The 16,377-nt window shown below is 59.0% G+C and overlaps 2 protein-coding genes across 7 annotated transcripts in view; both read left to right on the top strand.

Annotated features, from left to right (window-relative positions):
• Positions 1–9,799, top strand: part of ACAP2 (ArfGAP with coiled-coil, ankyrin repeat and PH domains 2) — a 31,849-nt gene extending 22,050 nt beyond the window's left edge. For 2 of the 6 annotated variants that reach the window (XM_083504067.1, XM_083504066.1), the window contains 12 exons: positions 69–174; positions 525–730; positions 830–899; positions 1,967–2,061; positions 2,551–2,744; positions 3,644–3,748; positions 4,626–4,706; positions 5,336–5,529; positions 5,639–5,748; positions 6,331–6,441; positions 6,674–6,735; positions 9,598–9,799. In XM_083504067.1, coding sequence (XP_083360193.1) covers positions 69–174; positions 525–730; positions 830–899; positions 1,967–2,061; positions 2,551–2,744; positions 3,644–3,748; positions 4,626–4,706; positions 5,336–5,529; positions 5,639–5,748; positions 6,331–6,441; positions 6,674–6,735; positions 9,598–9,701 — 1,438 coding nt within the window. In that variant the 3' untranslated portion in view covers positions 9,702–9,799. The remainder of the gene's footprint in view (positions 1–68; positions 175–524; positions 731–829; positions 900–1,966; positions 2,062–2,550; positions 2,745–3,643; positions 3,749–4,625; positions 4,707–5,335; positions 5,530–5,638; positions 5,749–6,330; positions 6,442–6,673; positions 6,736–9,597) is intronic. The other 4 variants (XM_083504069.1, XM_083504068.1, XM_083504071.1 and 1 more) reach the window with 2 other exon arrangements.
• Positions 9,800–11,829: 2,030 nt separating this feature from the next.
• XXYLT1 (xyloside xylosyltransferase 1) lies at positions 11,830–15,490 on the top strand. The gene is made up of 4 exons (XM_083504389.1): positions 11,830–12,483; positions 12,604–12,751; positions 13,493–13,625; positions 14,403–15,490. The coding sequence occupies exons 1-4, from the start codon at positions 11,845–11,847 to the stop codon at positions 14,797–14,799; spliced, it is 1,317 nt and encodes a 438-aa protein (XP_083360515.1). The 5' UTR covers positions 11,830–11,844; the 3' UTR covers positions 14,800–15,490.
• The last annotated feature ends 887 nt before the right edge of the window (positions 15,491–16,377 follow it).

Genomic DNA, 16,377 nt, shown 5'->3' with positions numbered 1-16,377 from the left:
TATTTTTCTCTCTCCCTCCCTCCCTCCCTTTCTCTCATCTCTTGTCTCTATCTGTCTGTCTCTCGCAGGAGCTGCATCCTTCAGGCAGACTCAGAGAAGCTGCGGCAAGCGTGGATTAAGGCGGTGCAGGCCAGCATTGCCACAGCCTACAGGGAGAAAGGGGACAGCACAGAGGCAAGTGGGAGAGGAGCCCTTTCTCCGCCAGTGCAAGGGGCATTGCTGCCGGCAAACGGCTCTCAAGGTGGCACAGCCTCCTCCTCTCCCTGCAGTGAAGCACATGAAGACTTGAAGAGGAGCTAGGGGGAAGGAAGGCCTTCAGTGGCTGCTGCCTGTGGGGGGCAGAGAGTGGGGGGCTTTGCCTTTCTGCCTTCTGCAGTCTGGGCTGCAGGCACAGGCGCCCAGAGAGCTGCCCAGGGGAGCCAGGCTGCAGGAGGAGGAGGAGGAGGCAGCCCTTGACGTCTCGGCTGTGGCGGCTGTGCAGATTGGCGGCTGTCACACGAGTCCCTCTTTCTGCTCTTCTCCAGGTGGAGGGGAAGCCGTCCCCTTCCAGGGGGAGCCCGGAAACGGGTGCAGAACCCAAAGAGAAGCTGCTGAAGGGAGAGAGCTCTCTCCAGAGGGTGCAGAGCATTCCCGGCAACGCTGTCTGCTGCGACTGCGGCCTGGCAGACCCCCGGTGGGCCAGCATCAACCTGGGCATCACGCTGTGCATCGAGTGCTCTGGCATCCACAGGTGGGCAGCTCAAGCCCCACTCCAGGGAGGGAGGGAGGGAGGGGGGCACAGTGCCCCCCCCCCGGGCAGGTTTCATTCTCCCTTTTTTCTTCTGCTTAGGAGCCTCGGCGTCCATTTCTCCAAGGTCCGCTCCTTGACGCTGGACTCCTGGGAGCCAGAGCTGCTCAAGGTATTTGCCCAGCAGAAGAGAGCTGCGAGGAATCCCTCCTCCTCCTGCGCTTCAGGACCTGGGGGCAGCCCCTGGGGCCACATGGGCCTGGGAAGGGAAGGCCCTCCTTCAAGGGTTCGGGGGCTGTCTCCGGGGGCAGGGGGCAGAGACCATCCTGCGCAGGGTCCTACGGGTGGCAAGGAAAATAATATTCACCTGTAAAAAACTATACCAGGCAGGGTAACATGTGCATACTTCAGAGATGAAATTGTGCTGTTGACATGAAATGCAAGGGGTCTTTTTTCTTTAAATACTTAGGAATTGGTTGAACAATTTATTTCGTAAAAATTCACTTGATTGCAGGAAAAAATCCTCAAAGTGGAATCCTTGGTGTTTGGGCTTTCTCGGCTGCGGCTCCAATCTGGTGGAACGCTCTGTCACAAGAGACTAGGGCCCTGCGGGACCTGACATCTTTCTGCAGGGCCTGCAAGACAGAGTTGTTCCACCAGGCCTTTGGTCAGGGTGCAGCCTGACTCCCTCCTCTGGCAACCTGCACAGAATTTTGCTTAACGGTTGCCATCAATTTGATTTTAATTAATTTTTATAATTGAAATGTTTTTAGAATGTTGGATTATTTGATTGTTTGATTATTTGATTGTTGTTAGCCGCCCTGAGCCCGGCTTCGGCTGGGGAGGGCGGGATATAAATAAAATTTATTATTATTATTATTATTGTTTGCATTAAGCCACTGCCATTTTGGGGGTAGCACAGAAGACTTTATAAGACCTGCAAGGCAGACCAGGCCTTTCTGGCACAGAATTGCCTGTGCCCATTGCAGTCAGTGGCCTTGAGGGCACAAAGGGGCTTCCGGTGTCAGTGAGCCCCCCCCCTCCCTCCTGTGTCTGGTCTTCTCTATCCAGCCAATGGGAAGGAGGCAGGCTGTGTCCATGGCGGCTGGCGGGGACTACCCCCCCCCTCCCAGAACCCGGGATGCTTTCTGCCTGACCAGTGAGGTGCCATTTAAGGGCAAAGGTGACCCTGGGCTGGTGCTGCCCTTCCTTTCAACTCTCCCTTCATTTCGCTTGCAGCTGATGTGTGAATTGGGAAATGAGGTCATCAACAGGGTATATGAAGCAAACGTGGAGAAGACGGGCGTCAAGAAGCCTCAGCCTGGAAGCCAGAGGTAGGCGGAGGGATCGTGGGATGGTAGAGTTGGAAGGGACCACGAGGGGCATCCAGTCCAGCCCTTGCCCAACGTGGGGCTGGAACCCAAATTTAGAGGTGGGTTTTTAGCATGTTTTTTAAAAAAACAACACACACATATCTAAATACCTCCAGGTATAGGGTGGCATATAAATTCAGCTAATAATAATGTTAATAATAAATCCCCTTTGTTGTAAAATATGTATTTTTAAACATGTTTTGTCGTCTTTTGAGGGCCCAAGTACCTGGTGCAATGCAAAATTCAGTGCAGTGCAATATCTGAGGGAGGAACTTCATTCCGGCCCCCATTCTTATTCTGAGAGGTGCAAGATTGATTTGTTTGGGGATTTGCAAGCTCCCTGAGCCCCTGCAAGGCAGGCCAGGAGGCGCCGCAGAACACAGACCCCCCCGCGCCCCCCCCGGAGACACACAGCCCTGTGTGCTCATCTGGCCTCTTCCCCTTGCGCAGGCAGGAGAGGGAGGAGTACATCCGCGCCAAGTACGTGGAGAAGAGGTTTGTGGAGAGGTGTCCTGCTGTCTCCGGAGGGAAGCCTCGCCCTCGGAGCCAGGGGCCTCAAAGGCACAGCGGCAGCCCGGAGGGGAGAGCCGAGGAAGAGGAGGCCCCCCCAACAGCCAAGGAGCAAATGGCGGCAGCTCTGAGAGGTAGGGGCCCCTTCCGCCGATGTGCCACAAGAGGAGCCAGAACTCTCCTCCTTTCTCTGCCCCCCTCTTCTGACTTCCATCCCTCCAGGAAGTAAGAAACAGAGTCCGGATCATGTGGACGTTCTGCCTTCTCAAGGAAAGGGAGCGTTTGCTCTTGAGCTGCCTCCCGAGGGAGGCGGGCACTGCCCAGGCAGCTTGAGAGGCAGGCAGTGGGAAGCCTTGCTGGGGGGCAGGCCTCGCTCTGGGGTGGAAGGGGAGCATGGGCTCCTAGCCCGGTGGAGAGCCAGTGTGGTGTAGTGGTGAAGAGCAGTGGACTCGTAATCTGGTGAGCCAGGTTCGCGTCTCTGCTCCTCCACATGCAGCTGCTGGGTGACCTTGGGCCAGTCACACTTCTCTGAAGTCTCTCAGCCCCACTCACCTCACAGAGTGTTTGTTGTGGGGGAGGAAGGGAAAAGAGAATGTTAGCCGCTTTGAGACTCCTTAGGGTAGTGATAAAGCAGGATATCAAATCCAAACTCCTAGCGGGGGGGGGGGGGGAGCCTTGTGAAGACCCAGGTGGGTGCAACGTGGTAAAGTGTGGTGTGCAAGGGGTTTCAGGCGGGCTCTGGCACTGCTGCGGAAAGGACCAGTGGGGCGAATGTGGGGAGAGATGGAGAAGGGGCAGTCAGGAATTCTCCTAGGTTTGCGCAAGGCTGGATGAAGCGCAGAGAGGTCCTGTTTCCTGCAGAAGCTCCCTGGGTGTCGTTCTGGGAGGGCTGTTGTGCCTCTGCTGCCCACCCTGTACTAACTGGCTGCTTCTCCTCCCTCTCCTCCTCCTCCTCTTCCTCCTCCTTTCCTTCCTTCCTTCTTTCCTTCCTCCTGCCTGCTGGGCTCTGCTTTGCTAACTTGCATGCCCCCAGGGGTTGGTGTCAGTAGCGACGAGGTGAGGCGGGAATCCCTGTTCTGCCCCGATGAGCTAGATTCACTCTTCTCCTACTTTGATACTGCCTCAAAGCTGCGGAGTAGTAAGTACCTCCCTCTCTCTCTCTCTCTCTCTCTCTCCCTCTCTCTCTCTCCCTCTCTTTCTCTCTCTTTCTCTCCCTCCCTCCCTCCCTCCCTCCCTCTGAGCTGTCCTTGTGCCTCTTTCTCACCTGCCCAGTGTCCTGCTTGGCGCTTCCCTTTGCCTGTCCTTCACCTGCTTGTTGTGTACACCTTGGAAGGGAACCGGAGAATAGATGAGCCTGCAGGATCAGGCCAGTGGCCCCTCGGGTCCAGCACCCTCTTCTCACAGGGGCCGCCCAGTGGTCTGTGGGAAACCAGCAAGCGGGATCTGAGTGCAAAAGCAGCCCCCCCCCCCCCGCAGAATCCAGAAGCATCACTGCCTCCAGCTGTGGAAGCAGAGCTGAGCCCCCCTGGCTAGGAACCCTTGCTAGCCCTCCTCCTCTCTTAAAGCCATCTAGATGGGTTACTGCCTCCTGTGGCAGGGAGTTCCACAGTTCCACTATGTTCTGGGTGGAAAAGGGCTTGCTTTTCTCTATCCTGAATCTTCCAAGATTCTTCTTCTCATTGATTGCCCACAATCTCTGTTACGAGAGAGGAAGGAATTTTTTTCTCCCTTCTCTCTCATGCAATGCATAATTCTACAAACTTCCATCATTGCACCCATTACTCGCCCTTTCTCTAAACTGGAAAGTGCTGCAACTGTTCTTCACAGGGGAGTCCTGCCACCCCCTTCCTTGTTTTGGCTGCCCTTTTCTGAAGGGGAGACGGAGCCTGAGAGCCGTGGGGCTTCCGGGACGGTGTTTGCTTTTCCACCCGGTGTTTGGGAGGCGAGACCCCGCTGGGGTGTTGGTGCCATGCTGCTGTGTGGGCGTCTCACGGCCGTGCTGCTTCTTCCCACAGTGCGCAGCAACGACAGCGGCTTCCAGCACAGCAGGGAGCAGCTGGCCTCTGCCGTCTCAGCCAGCACCTTGTATGAGCCAGGTGGGTTTTGCGGGCGGAACGCCAATCCAGGCAGCCTGGCATGGCCAAGCCGTTGTCTCTCCCCTCCCCGCTGTGTCCCAAAGGTCTTGTTCCCTGTCCGCCACCTCCAATCCAGACCCCAGGGGTGTACAATCAGAGAAGTGTAGAGTTGCCACCACGAGGGTCACCCAGTCCAACCCCCTGCAATGCCAGGATCAAAGGAGCATGGGGAACTGACGTTATTTGCCTGTTTTTGCCCTTCTGTTTACCCTTTTGGAGCTCTTCACAATCTCTCCGTTTCAACCGCCCTGAACAATTTAGCGTCACCAGCAAACTTGGCCCCCTGCCTGCTCACCCCTGACTCTAGATCCTTTATGAACCATTTAGAATAAGCCCAGGTCCCGATCCTTGGGGGACTCCGCTTTCTCCCTTTGGAGAACTGTCTGTGGATTCCTACTCTCTGCTTCCTGAAACTCAACCCACGAGAGGACCTCTCCTCTTCCTCCTCTTCTTCTTCTTGGTCTGCTAAGCTTCCTCGGGAGTCTTGGGTGAGGTGCTTTGTCCAAAGCCTTTTGAAAGTCCACCGGATCTCCTCTCTCTGTGAAGGGTGTTTGGGAGTCACACCACCTCCTGCTCCCCCCCCTTTCCAGAGGCTGAAAGGCCTGAGGCTGCTGCTTCCGCTTCCCGAGACGCCCGGCCAGATGTTCCGGGGCTGCAGCTGTACTTGGCCTCCTTCCAGAAGAGCCTTCCTGGCATGGCTGAGGCGCTGGCGCACGGGGCGGACGTCAACTGGGTCAATGTAGCAGAGGGCAGGTCCACGCCGCTGATCCAGGCCGTCCTGGGGGTGAGCCTTGCTTTCTTCCGGCCCCATAGTGCCAGGCGGAGGTGGAGAGCCAGGGGGTGGGTCTGGGGCCTTCTTGGGTCTCCCAGCTCAGCTGTGGTCTTCTCCGCAGGGCTCCTTGGTCACTTGTGAATTCCTGCTCCAGAACGGGGCCAACGTGAACCTCCGGGACGCCAGGGGCAGGGGCCCCCTCCACCATGCCACCGTCTTGGGGCACACTGGGTAGGTGCGCTTCTCGTTGCCATTCTTGGTGGGGGTGGGGAGGAAGGGCCTTGAGAAGCCTCTGCATGGGGCTTATTTGGAAGGGGCCTTTTCTGTGGTGGCTCCCCATCCGTTTGTGGGGTGCTCTCCCAGGGAGGCTCAGCAGGCGCCTTCGCTGCATCTCTTTAGGCAAAAACGTTCTTTTTCTCCCAAGCCTTTGGCTGATTAAACAATCTGCATTTTAAACTCAGGGCATGGCCTTATTTTGTTTGTTGGTTACTATGTTGTGTCTTTATATTGTAAGCTGCCCTGTGATCCTTGGATGAAGGGCAGTGTAGAAATTTAATGAACAATGGCAATTAATGAATTAGCAGAGTAAGGGGGGATGGCCAGGCCAGGAGGAGAGCAAGGGGGAAGAGATGGCAGGCATGCAGCTGCTGCGTGACCTTGGGCCAGTCACACTTCCCTGAAGTCTCTCCGCCCCACTCACCTCACAGAGGGAGGGAGGGAGGGAAATGAGATTGTGAGCTGCTTTGAGACTCCTTAGGGTAGTGATAAAACGGGATATCAGATCCAAACTCCTCCTCCTCCTCTTCTTTGCAGGCAGGTGTGTTTGTTCCTGAAACGGGGCGCCAACCAACATGCCACGGACGAGGAAGGGAAGGACCCCCTGAGTGTGGCCATTGAAGCTGCCAACGCGGATATAGTGACGCTGTGAGTAAGGCTGCCCCCCCCCCAGTTGGCACCCCAGGGGCAGAGCTGCTCTGTCAGACCACAGAGCCTGTCAGCTCAGAGTGGGGCACAGTGGCCGGGGGGGTGTGTGTCAGAGTGGGGATGGAAGAGCTCAGAGGGGCTGCCTCCCGGGCGGGTGGTGGGTGCTGCAAGACCACCCACTTCAGGTTCCGCCCCACCTCACCCTGTGCCCTCTTCCCTCTCCTCCTCACAGGCTGCGCTTAGCCAGGATGAACGAGGAGATGCGGGAATCCGAGGGACTCTACGGCCAGCCAGGTCAACCTTCCAGTAACCCCACTGAGATGCAATACCGGAAGTGCATCCAGGAGTTCATTAGCCTGCAGCTGGACGAGGCCTGAGCGGAGCCCTTGCTGGTCTGGTGGGAGGGGCTGCCTGCCCCCTGGCACTCTGCTGCACCCAGAGCAGAGCTGGGAATGGCCCCTGTCTCTCTCCCCAGGAGAGACCCTGAGTGGGCAGCCGCCTCCTGCGCCAGCAGCCGCTTCTCCGCTTCCCTCCCCCACGGGGCGCCAAGGCCCACAAAGCCCCTTTTGGCACAGCCCAGTCCAGGGAATTGCGGGGGGGGGGGGGCACGGTTTGGCCACGCTGCAAAGCCAGCCTTCCCCTGCTTCATAATTGCACCGGAGAGTTGAGGGATGGGCTGCGAAATCCCCCTCCAGCGAGTATATTTCGGGGGGGGGCATGGGCTACTGTATGTGCTCTTCAGAGAATTGGGGGAGGGTGGAGAGATGGCAGCAGCCTGGGCAGGATCAGGCCCGTTGCCAGGAGGAATCAGCTCAGAGCATTCCAGGAACCTGGGCCAAGAAAAGTCAAATTGCGTCCCTGCCTAATTCTGCCTCCCAGTCCGCCTGCCTCTGCCTCCCTTGCGCTGCTTTTGCTGGCTGGGGTGGGGGGAGCCCCCTGCCCCTCTCCCCATCCCTCGAGCCTGGGACCTTTTCCCAGGGGCTGCCGGGAGCCTTTTGCCCTGGGCATTGGGGTCGCCCTGTGGGCGAGGAGCTGACAATCAAAAGCAAGGAAGGGCTGCAGTTGCTCAGGGAGCTCAGAGGGGCAGGAGCAGGAGAAGCGGGGTTTCCCTTCGCTCTTGCAAAGGTAGCCCAGGAGGGCAGAAAGGGAGTTCCCCACCAGAGGCCTTCTTCTCTCGGGGGCCAATGTCACTGCAAGAGTGCAAGGCTGGGCTGGGAGTCCAGGGTCCCTGCCCAGAAGCACAGCGGGAAGCCAGCCGGGCCATCCAAGCCCCCTGCCCTGGCTGAGTCCGGGCTCTGCCCTCCTCCCTGAAGAGGGGGCTCTGGCAGCTGTCCTCCTGCTCCCCTCCCTGGGGGCTCCTTCCCGGCCTGGCAAGGGCTGGTGCCCCCCCCCCGTCTTCCTCTCCCCTCCTGGCCAAGCCTCGCTGGCAGATCCACAGTCCCTGGGAGCAGGGGCCCTGAGGGGGGGCCCAGAGGGTGCCCTCCCAGGTGTGGGATAGCCGCTTCGGTGCATGAAGCGACGAGCACACACTGCAGCTGGGGGCGGAGCGAGCCGCCAATGGCGGACATTCGGCACACCGTCCGCCCACCTACGACTGCCAAATGTCACCCCCCTTAGCGAAGACACCTAGGGGGTCAGCCCCCACTGCACCCCCCCATCCTCCGCCCCGGGGAGCCTCCTGCACCCGCTTCTCTCCCCAGTTGGTGCCTTTTCATTTGGGTTTGGGGAGTCAGGGCTGGAGAGCAGTGAGTCGTTTTGCACTATTAATGCACACAGGTCCTTTGACTGTGTCTGGCTGCTGATCCTCGAATGCAGCACAGTGTGAAATTCAAGGGCACTTTATGTTTCCTCTCTCTTCATACGGGAGTTTCTGTTTCTCAAGTGGCCAAAACTTGAACCCAAAGAGAATGTCCCCCGAAACAGCTTCTGCTGGGCAGCTGAGCTTTACCCATCCGGGAGCAGCAGCACCCTGTCTGTCTCAGAGACGCTGCGCCTTGAATGTTACCAAAGAGCACCCCGGGGTGCCTTTGGTGGGGCAAGTCTTGCCAATGAGGCCTGGGCCCCTGGGAGGTCTTTCCCAGCCCACTTCAGTCCACGTAGCACAAATGCCCACAGCAGCTCCTCTTTTCCTTGGGGGAAACTGGCAAAGGGGGTGCCCAGTCCCCAGAGAAGCCGCTGCCGGCCCTCCTGGGCCCCTCTGGCTTGTGCCTGCCCCCCCCCCCGACTCTCCTGGGGCCGACGTGAATGTACTGCCAGCCTGCTCTGGCCCCAGTTGCAATCAAGGCAATTTCAGGGCAGGCCAGGAAGTAGAAAGGGCTGGGCCCTCCCCGCCAAAGCCGGGCGGCCAGAAGAGACTGCTCCACCCCACGCACAAGAATCCCAGGTCTTCCCTGGCTCCTGCTGGTGGTGCCACCTCCACTCCCGATTCCCTTGCTCAGTGCTTGGGGTCAATTTTGGGGTGCTCCTCTTGCCTGGGTTTGTGGGAAGCTGCTTTTCCCCCCTTCCTTCCTTCCTTCCTTCCTTCCTTCCTTCCTTCCTTCCTTCCTTCCTTCCTTCCTTCCTTCCAGCATCTTTTGTTTCTCTAACGTTGAGCTTCCTCTCTCTGGCTGCCTTTGAGGTTCTCTCCTCAGGTAGAGTCTGACTTTTTCTCAGTTGCTTTTCCAGGGCTTGGGAGCAGATGCAGGGCGGCTTTTCTTGACGGAGAAACGGGACCCCTTGTGGGACGGGCATTGCTTTGCCCACCTTGAGCACATTGGGAGTGACAGCCGGGCAGGGGCAGGGTTTCCGAAGGCTTGCAGAAGCCCTTTGGGGCTGGAGTATTATGGTCTGGGAGGACCAGAGTCCTAACTAAAAGCACCTTCAAGTGGTGAGGCTCTGGAGGGGACAGGGGAGGCCTCAGCGCCTGGGCCCACTTGGGGGAACCACTTGGCAAGTGAAGTTTGCAGTGCAAGTTTTAGGCAAGCAGCAGGACGCTGGTTTTTTGGGGTGTTGGAGTAGTAGGAGATGTTCACGGTGGGAATGCTGCCCAGCTGAAGCTTGGATGCTCAGCCACCGGGATGCTTTTCTTGGGAGGGGCAGCAGATGGCTGGGCTCCTCTGCCGCCCCCTCACTGAAAGCGCAATTCTCCAATGCCATTTCCCCCTCTTCCTCTTGCAGGAGACGAAACCTACCAGGACATCTTTCGAGACTTCTCACAAATGGCGTCCAATAACCCGGAGAAGCTAAACCGCTTTCATCCGTCAGATGTGCAGAAGCCCTGAAGGCTCCGGGGCTGGGGGGAGACCAAGACTAGCCCCCGCCCTGCCTCCTCCTTGAAAGCTCACCCCTCCTTTTTATACATAAACGCTGCTTTGAGTAAGAGATGCTGTTTGCAGTTTGTTAGCAGTTGTATCAGCTGGAAAATGCAACCAGAGTGGCTGGGGAGGAAGGGAAGCTGGGGGTCCGTATGCTGAGCGGGGGGGGGGGGGGGCTGCAGGACTCGCTTCCCACCTGGATCTCCCCCACCCCACCCCTTTTTGAGCTGCCTTCCCTCCTTGGGGGGGGGCTGCTTGCAGGCAGCAGGGAAGAGCTTGTCTTATTTATGTCCTTCACAAGATTTATGTATCACTTGGCTGAAATGAAACTGCAAAGCAGTTTTCTCTTGTATCTTCCCTGATGGTAACTTTCTCTCCCCCCCCCCCCAATCATCTGTTTCCTCAAACTGCCCTTGAAGCCTCCCTCTCGGGGGCAGCATTTCCCAGCCAAGAGCAGCTTGTGGGACCATCACAGGCTTGCAACTACTGACCGTGGTACCTCAACATTGGAATGGTGGAGACTCTGGCCAAGTCACTGGGCTCACTCTGCCCCCCCCCCCAGCATGTTCTAACACCCACTTTTAAAAATGACTGTCCCAGGAAAGCTGGTGGAATATATTAGTAAAGATTTTATTTTTTAAAAAACCCAGCTTTTGACAAAGCTGAGCTTACAAAGAGGAAAGATCCTGTTGTGGGTCAGGAACTGGTTTTGCAAGAAGAGAAGGAATATGGGGAGTTCTCCAAATGGAGAAAGTGGAGGCCCCCAAGGATTGGGATTGGGACCTGTGCTTTCTAAATGGTTCCAAAAGGATCTAGAGTCAGGGGTGAGCAGGGAGGGGGCCAAGTTTGCTGGTGATGCTAAATTGTTCAGGGTGGTTGAAAAAGAGATTGTGAAGAGCTCCGAAAGGACTTCTCCAAACGTGGCGAAGGGGCTGCAACATGGCAAGTGCAGTTCAGTGGAAACAAGTGTAAAGCGCTGCATGTCAGGACACAAAAAAATCACATACATGCTCTTGGAGTCTGAACTGGCAGTGACTGACCAGGAACGAGGCCTCAGGACCACAGTGGACAGCACCATGAAGATCCCGACCCCGTGCGCAGTGGCTGTGAAACAGGCAAATTCCGTGCTGGGATCATTAGGAAAGGATCTCAAAACTGCCCATCTCCTAGTGCTATTGTTACACAAATTATGGTGTGGCCACATTTGAGATGCCAGGTACGGTTCTGGTTGCCTCACCTGAAAAAGGATATTGTAGAGTTGGAAAAGGTTCAGAAAAGAGTAACCAAAATGATCGAGGGGGTGGAACCAACACCCCATGGAGAAGTGTTGCTGTGTCCGGAAGTTTTTTAAGAGAAAGTGGAAAGAGGTTTGGACATCCAATGAACCTGAATATTGGAAGATTCAGGACCGAGAACAGACAGTCCTTCACACAGCATAGAGTTAAATTCTGGAACTCCCTCCCTAGGAGGCAGTGAGGGCCACCACTGGGTGACTTTAAAAGAGGACAAATTCATGGAGAGCAAGGCTAGGAGGGGAGAGTGCTCTTGTGGGCTTCCCAGGTGGCCGTGCTAGAGAGGCGGGGGCTCCACAGCGGCAGCCCAGAACCACCTGTTTTGCCTCTGGGCTGTTGCCCGCACACCCTCCCTGCAGAGCATCTCGGGGCCCGACGGGCTGCCCCCCCCCCCAGCGAAGGGGGCCCTGCAGTGGCCGCGGCTCCTGCCCGTTGCCGCCTTGTCTCCTTCCATCTGAGGCTGGCTCGGGCTACGGGGGGGGGGCTGCTTCGCTTGGCAGGGGCCCCGCCAGAGACCCCCGGGCCAGAGCTCTCCAGGAGGGAAGAGCGCAGCACCCAGGCGGGCCTCCCGCTCTGCAGCCTGACCGGGGCAGCGAGGGGAAGCGAGCAGAGGGGGTGTCTGTTGGATCGGGCCAAGCCCCCCCCCCCCAGCATCCTGCTCTCGCAGCGGCGCCACAGCTGGATCCGAGCGCAAGAGCAGCTAGCAGCCCTCCATCCCTCCCTCCATTAATTTCCCCGATCCTCTTTTCAAGGCATCCCAGGGGTGTTAAATCTGCGTTGGGACCCTTCGGAGAAGTCCCGTCTTTGGTCCGCCCTGGATGCTTCCCCGCTCCTCGTCTCCGCGGGATGCTGGCGCGCCCCTGCAGCCCCCGCCGCGCCGCGCCGGCTTTTCCGCCGGGAGCCCCTTTTCCTCCTCCTGCTGCTGCGCTGCCGGGTCCGCCTCTTCTCGTCCTCCTTCTCCGCCTCCGCCTCTTCCGCCGCCGCCGCCGAGCATGGCGCGTCTGGCCGGGTCTCCGGCGTCCCTGCCGCGGCCCCCTCCGTGCGCGCTGGCGGCGGCGGCGGCGCTGGCCGTGCTGTGCGCCCTCTACTACGCGCGCTCGCCCGCCTCGCCCGAGCCCCGCGCCCCGCCGCCCGCCTCCGCCCCGGCCGCCCCCGCCGAGCCCGTCGGGGAGAGCAAGGCCAAGGCGGGCGAGGAGCTGCTGGCCGCCGCGGCGGGGGCGGGGGCGGCGGGGGCGGCGGGCGAGGCCGAGCTGCACGTGCTGCTGCTGCTGGCCAAGGCCGAGCGCAACGCGGCGCTGCGATCCAAGGCCGAGGCCGCGCTGCGCTCGCTGGCGCGCTTCGCCAAGCTGGGCCCGCGCCAGACCCTCGTGCTGCACCTGCTCAGCGACGCGCCCAGCCGCCCCGTCGGGAAGGCCGTCCTCCGCGACGCGCTGCGCAGCGCCCAGTTCCAGCACAAGGTGCGCTCCCGGGGGCAGCAGCATCCCCAAGACGGGCGCCGCTTGCCCTTGCGCGGGCAGCCCCGCTCCCCCCCCCCCGCGCATCCCTCCCCTGACGGCTGCTTCTCCCGCTTCCCGCAGGTGGTCTTCCACGACGTGGACGGGGTGGCCGAGAAGCTGCTTCCCCTGGTCGAGCCCATGCAGAAGCTCTTCAGCGCCGGCGCCGGAACCTACTATGGCGACTCCCTCTTCTTCCTCTCGCTGGCCATGCACCGCGTCCTGCCCAAAGGTCAGCAGGCAGATGCGCAGCCCCCCCCTCCACCTGCCCCCTCCCTGCGCCTCCCTGGCATCCTTGGCGCTCCTGCTTTAAGAAGCGCTTGAGCATGCCTGGCGCTTGGGGTCCAGGGGGTGAGCTCGGCCAGGGTGGCAGCGCCAGGTGAGATCGCCAAAGTCGGACTGAGTAGACGAGGTGACCCAGGGCCTGGCCTGGCCACGGGGGCAGAAGGGGCGGTGCCCACAGCCACCGCCAGAGGATGGGGAGGGGGTGGCAGCAGGGACTTCTCTCTCTCTCTCTCTCCTAACAAGGAAAGTGTTCCATGTTGCCTCCCCCTGCCATTGGCAGCAGAAAACCCTGCCCCCCTTTCATCTCAGTGCAGCAGGGAGAGGGGAGAAGGTGCAATATACAGTTCCTGAGCCCCCATGACCCACCCCCTGCCCCCTACCTGACTGCCATGTATGGTCTTGGTCCCTGGCCTCTTCCTCTGGGTGGGGGCTGAATGAAGCCTCCCTTGGGGGGCGGAAGCTGTGCCTGGGGACAGTGGCGTAGCGTGGGTTGTCAGCACCCGGGGCAAGGCAAGTAATTTGCGCCCCCTAACCCGTGGATTTTAGCAGGGGGCAGAGAGCTGCGAGTGCGAGCGCCCCCCCCAGGTGTTGCGCCCGGTGCGGCCGGCCCCCCTGCACCCCCCACGCTACGACCAAGGGAGCAGGGAAGGTGCTTCAGAGTCTCCTCTGGTTCCTGACTCCCCCACAGAGATTTCACGGATCATCCAGGTGGACCTTGATGTGGAGTACAGGACCAACATCCGGGAACTCTTTGAAGAGTTTGACAACTTCCCGGAAGGGGCCGTGATTGGCATCGTCCACGAGATGCAGCCCGTCTATCGGTAGGTGCCAGCAGTGGGTGCTCGGGGGGGGGGGGGTTACTTGGAATCCTAACAGAAGCTGCACATGGGCACAAGGGGGCTCAGAGGTGGCTTCCCAGAATCCCCCCCCCCTACACTCAGGACAAAAGATTTGAGAAGGGAAGTTGGCCAGAAAATCTGTGAAACTCAACAGGAGCTCACTTTTTTTGGGGGGGGGGGCGGTTGTCAATTTCATTTGCTGCTTACAAACACCTAGTAGGACATGGGACACATGTAGCAGGGGGGACAGGCCTTGGGGGGCACTGCTGCTGCCACATGGAGCCTGGGGAGGAAGGGGGCCAGCTGTGCCCTCCATCTCCTCTGCCGGCTGGGGAGTGGGGCTGCTCTCCAGATGTTTCCTTCCTTTGCTCTTGCCAGCTGTTTGCACGCAGCTCTTGCCAGCAGGGGCCTGGGATGGGGCTGGCCGTGCTCATTCCCCCAACTTTCCTTCCGGACTTTGTTTGGAAGAGACAGGAGGACTCTTGCCGCCTCGGCTGTCCCTGCAAAGGAGAACTAGACACATTCAGGGCTGTCCGTGACTCCGGCCCCACGGCCTGAGCTCTGCCCTTCACAGTCAGAGGCAGCGATGCTTCTGAATCCCAGTTGCAGGAGGGCAGAGCTGCTCTTGGGTTCGAATCCTGATTGCGAGTTTTCTAATGGAAGCAGAACAGGATGCTGGACTGGACAGGCCCCTGGCCTAATCCTGCAGAGCTCTGACTTGCCTTTCCTTTTGTGCCTCCCCCCCTCCCCCCCGTGCAGGCACCTCTTCTGGCAGTACCGCCAGGAGCACCCGGGGACCAAGGTGGGGGAGCCCCCGCCGGACGGCCTCCCCGGCTTCAACAGCGGGGTCCTCCTGCTGAACCTGGAGGCCATGCGCCACTCGGAGCTCTACAACCGCCTGCTGGAGCCGGGCGCTGCCCAGCGCCTGGCGGACCAGTTCCACTTCCGGGGCCACCTGGGCGACCAGGACTTCTTCACGCTGGTGGGCATGGCTCACCCGCAGCTCTTCCACGTCCTCGACTGCACCTGGAACCGGCAGCTCTGCTCCTGGTGGCGTGAGCACGGCTACCGCGACGTCTTTGACCACTACTTCCGCTGCGACGGCCACGTCCGGATCTACCACGGCAACTGCAACACGCCCATCCCCCAGGAGTAGCCCCTGCTGGCCAGGGGGAGTTTGGGGGCGGCAGCTGTGCTGTGGTCACGGCAGGGCTCTCGCCGTGTCTCTTCGGGGGTTCCATCAAGTGGAGGCTGCTCCCTTTCCCTTGCACACAACTGGGGTCTACCTGGGAGGAATCCTCATGGGCCTTGCAGGAAGGATGCAGAGCTGAGTGCCTTCTGCCACCAGCCAGCGAATGTTGTTTTGGGACCCAGACACGGCAGGGAGAGGGAGGCGAGCCCAAGGCCTCTCTGGGGATGAGACCTCCTGCTGGACATTTCCCTGGCAGTTCCCTGGGGGACTGTGAACGTTTCCCCCTTGACTGCAGAGTGCGGCCATCCACGTTCCGATCTTGGCTGCAGCACACCTGCCCAGCAAGGCGGCAGGATCGTGGCCCCCAGAGCAAGAACAGCTTCTTGCGGACCAAGCCTGGATTCTGCAGAGATCCATTGGTCCCCAGTGCCACTAGAGCACTCAGCCCTCTGCCATCCTTTCGGGCTGTGGGGAAAAGGCCCTGCTGCCCTTTGGGCCGAGGGGAGACTGTGGGGCTGGGAGGCCTTGTCCAGGAGATAATGGTGTGGTTCTTCTTCTGCTGTGGGGCAGGGGGTGAGACCTGGAGGGAGAAGGAGAGGGTGCCAGGAGTCTTTTGTCCCTTCTGCAGGAGCAGAATAAAATGTATTCCAACAGGCCCAGCGTTTCTCTCGCCTCTGGGGAAAGCGGGGTGGAAGGAGAGGGGTCTGCAGCAGGGAAGCGAAATGGCTTGCTGGAAGTCAGACCAGCTGCCACCTGACGTGGCTTCCAGGACTCTTGGATCAGGAATGGAAAGCTCTCCAAATGGGGAGAAGTAGAAATCTAAGTCCCCCAAGGAACAGGATTGGGGCCTGTGCTTCTTAAACCTGTTCATAAAGGATCTTGCCAAACTTGGGTCTCCAGCTGTTTTTGGACTACAACTCCCATCATCCCCAGCTAGCAGGACCAGTGGACAGGGATTCTGGGAATGGTAGCCTGAAAACAGCTGGAGACCCAAGTTTGGGAAACACTGGACTAGAGCCAGGGGTGAGCAGGGAGGGGGCCAAGTTTGCTGGTGGCACTAAATTGTTCAGGGTGGTTAAAACAAAAAGAGATTGTGAAGAGCTCTAAAAGGATCTCTCCAGGCGTAGTGAGGGAGCTGCAACATGGCAAGTGCAATTCAGTGGAAACGAGTGTAAAGTGTTGCAGGTTCCCACGGAAAATGTTGATTTCACATACACACTTGTGGGGCCTGAACTGGTGGTGAAGACCAGGAGTGGGTCCTCTGGCTTGTAGCAGAGAGAGAACAATAGAGATGTTGGGCCCATGTGCGACAGCCGTGAAAAAGGCAAATTCCACACTAGGGATCATCAGGAAAGGAATTGAAAACAAAACTACTGACGTGATATTTACAAATCAGTGGTGTGTCTGCATTTGGAATCCTGTGTCCTGTTCTATTCGCCTCACCTCAAAAAGGATACCGTAGAGCAGGGAAAAGTTCAGAAAAAGGCAACAGAAATGACCAAGGGAACAGAGTGACCGTCCTCTGCCCCCATGAGAAAAGGC

Source organism: Podarcis liolepis (assembly GCF_965112155.1).
Source record: "Podarcis liolepis genome assembly, chromosome: 5".
Taxonomy (NCBI): Eukaryota; Metazoa; Chordata; class Lepidosauria; order Squamata; family Lacertidae; genus Podarcis; species Podarcis liolepis.
Note: the sequence above shows the minus strand (reverse complement) of the source record. Positions and strands in the feature narration are given on the sequence as shown.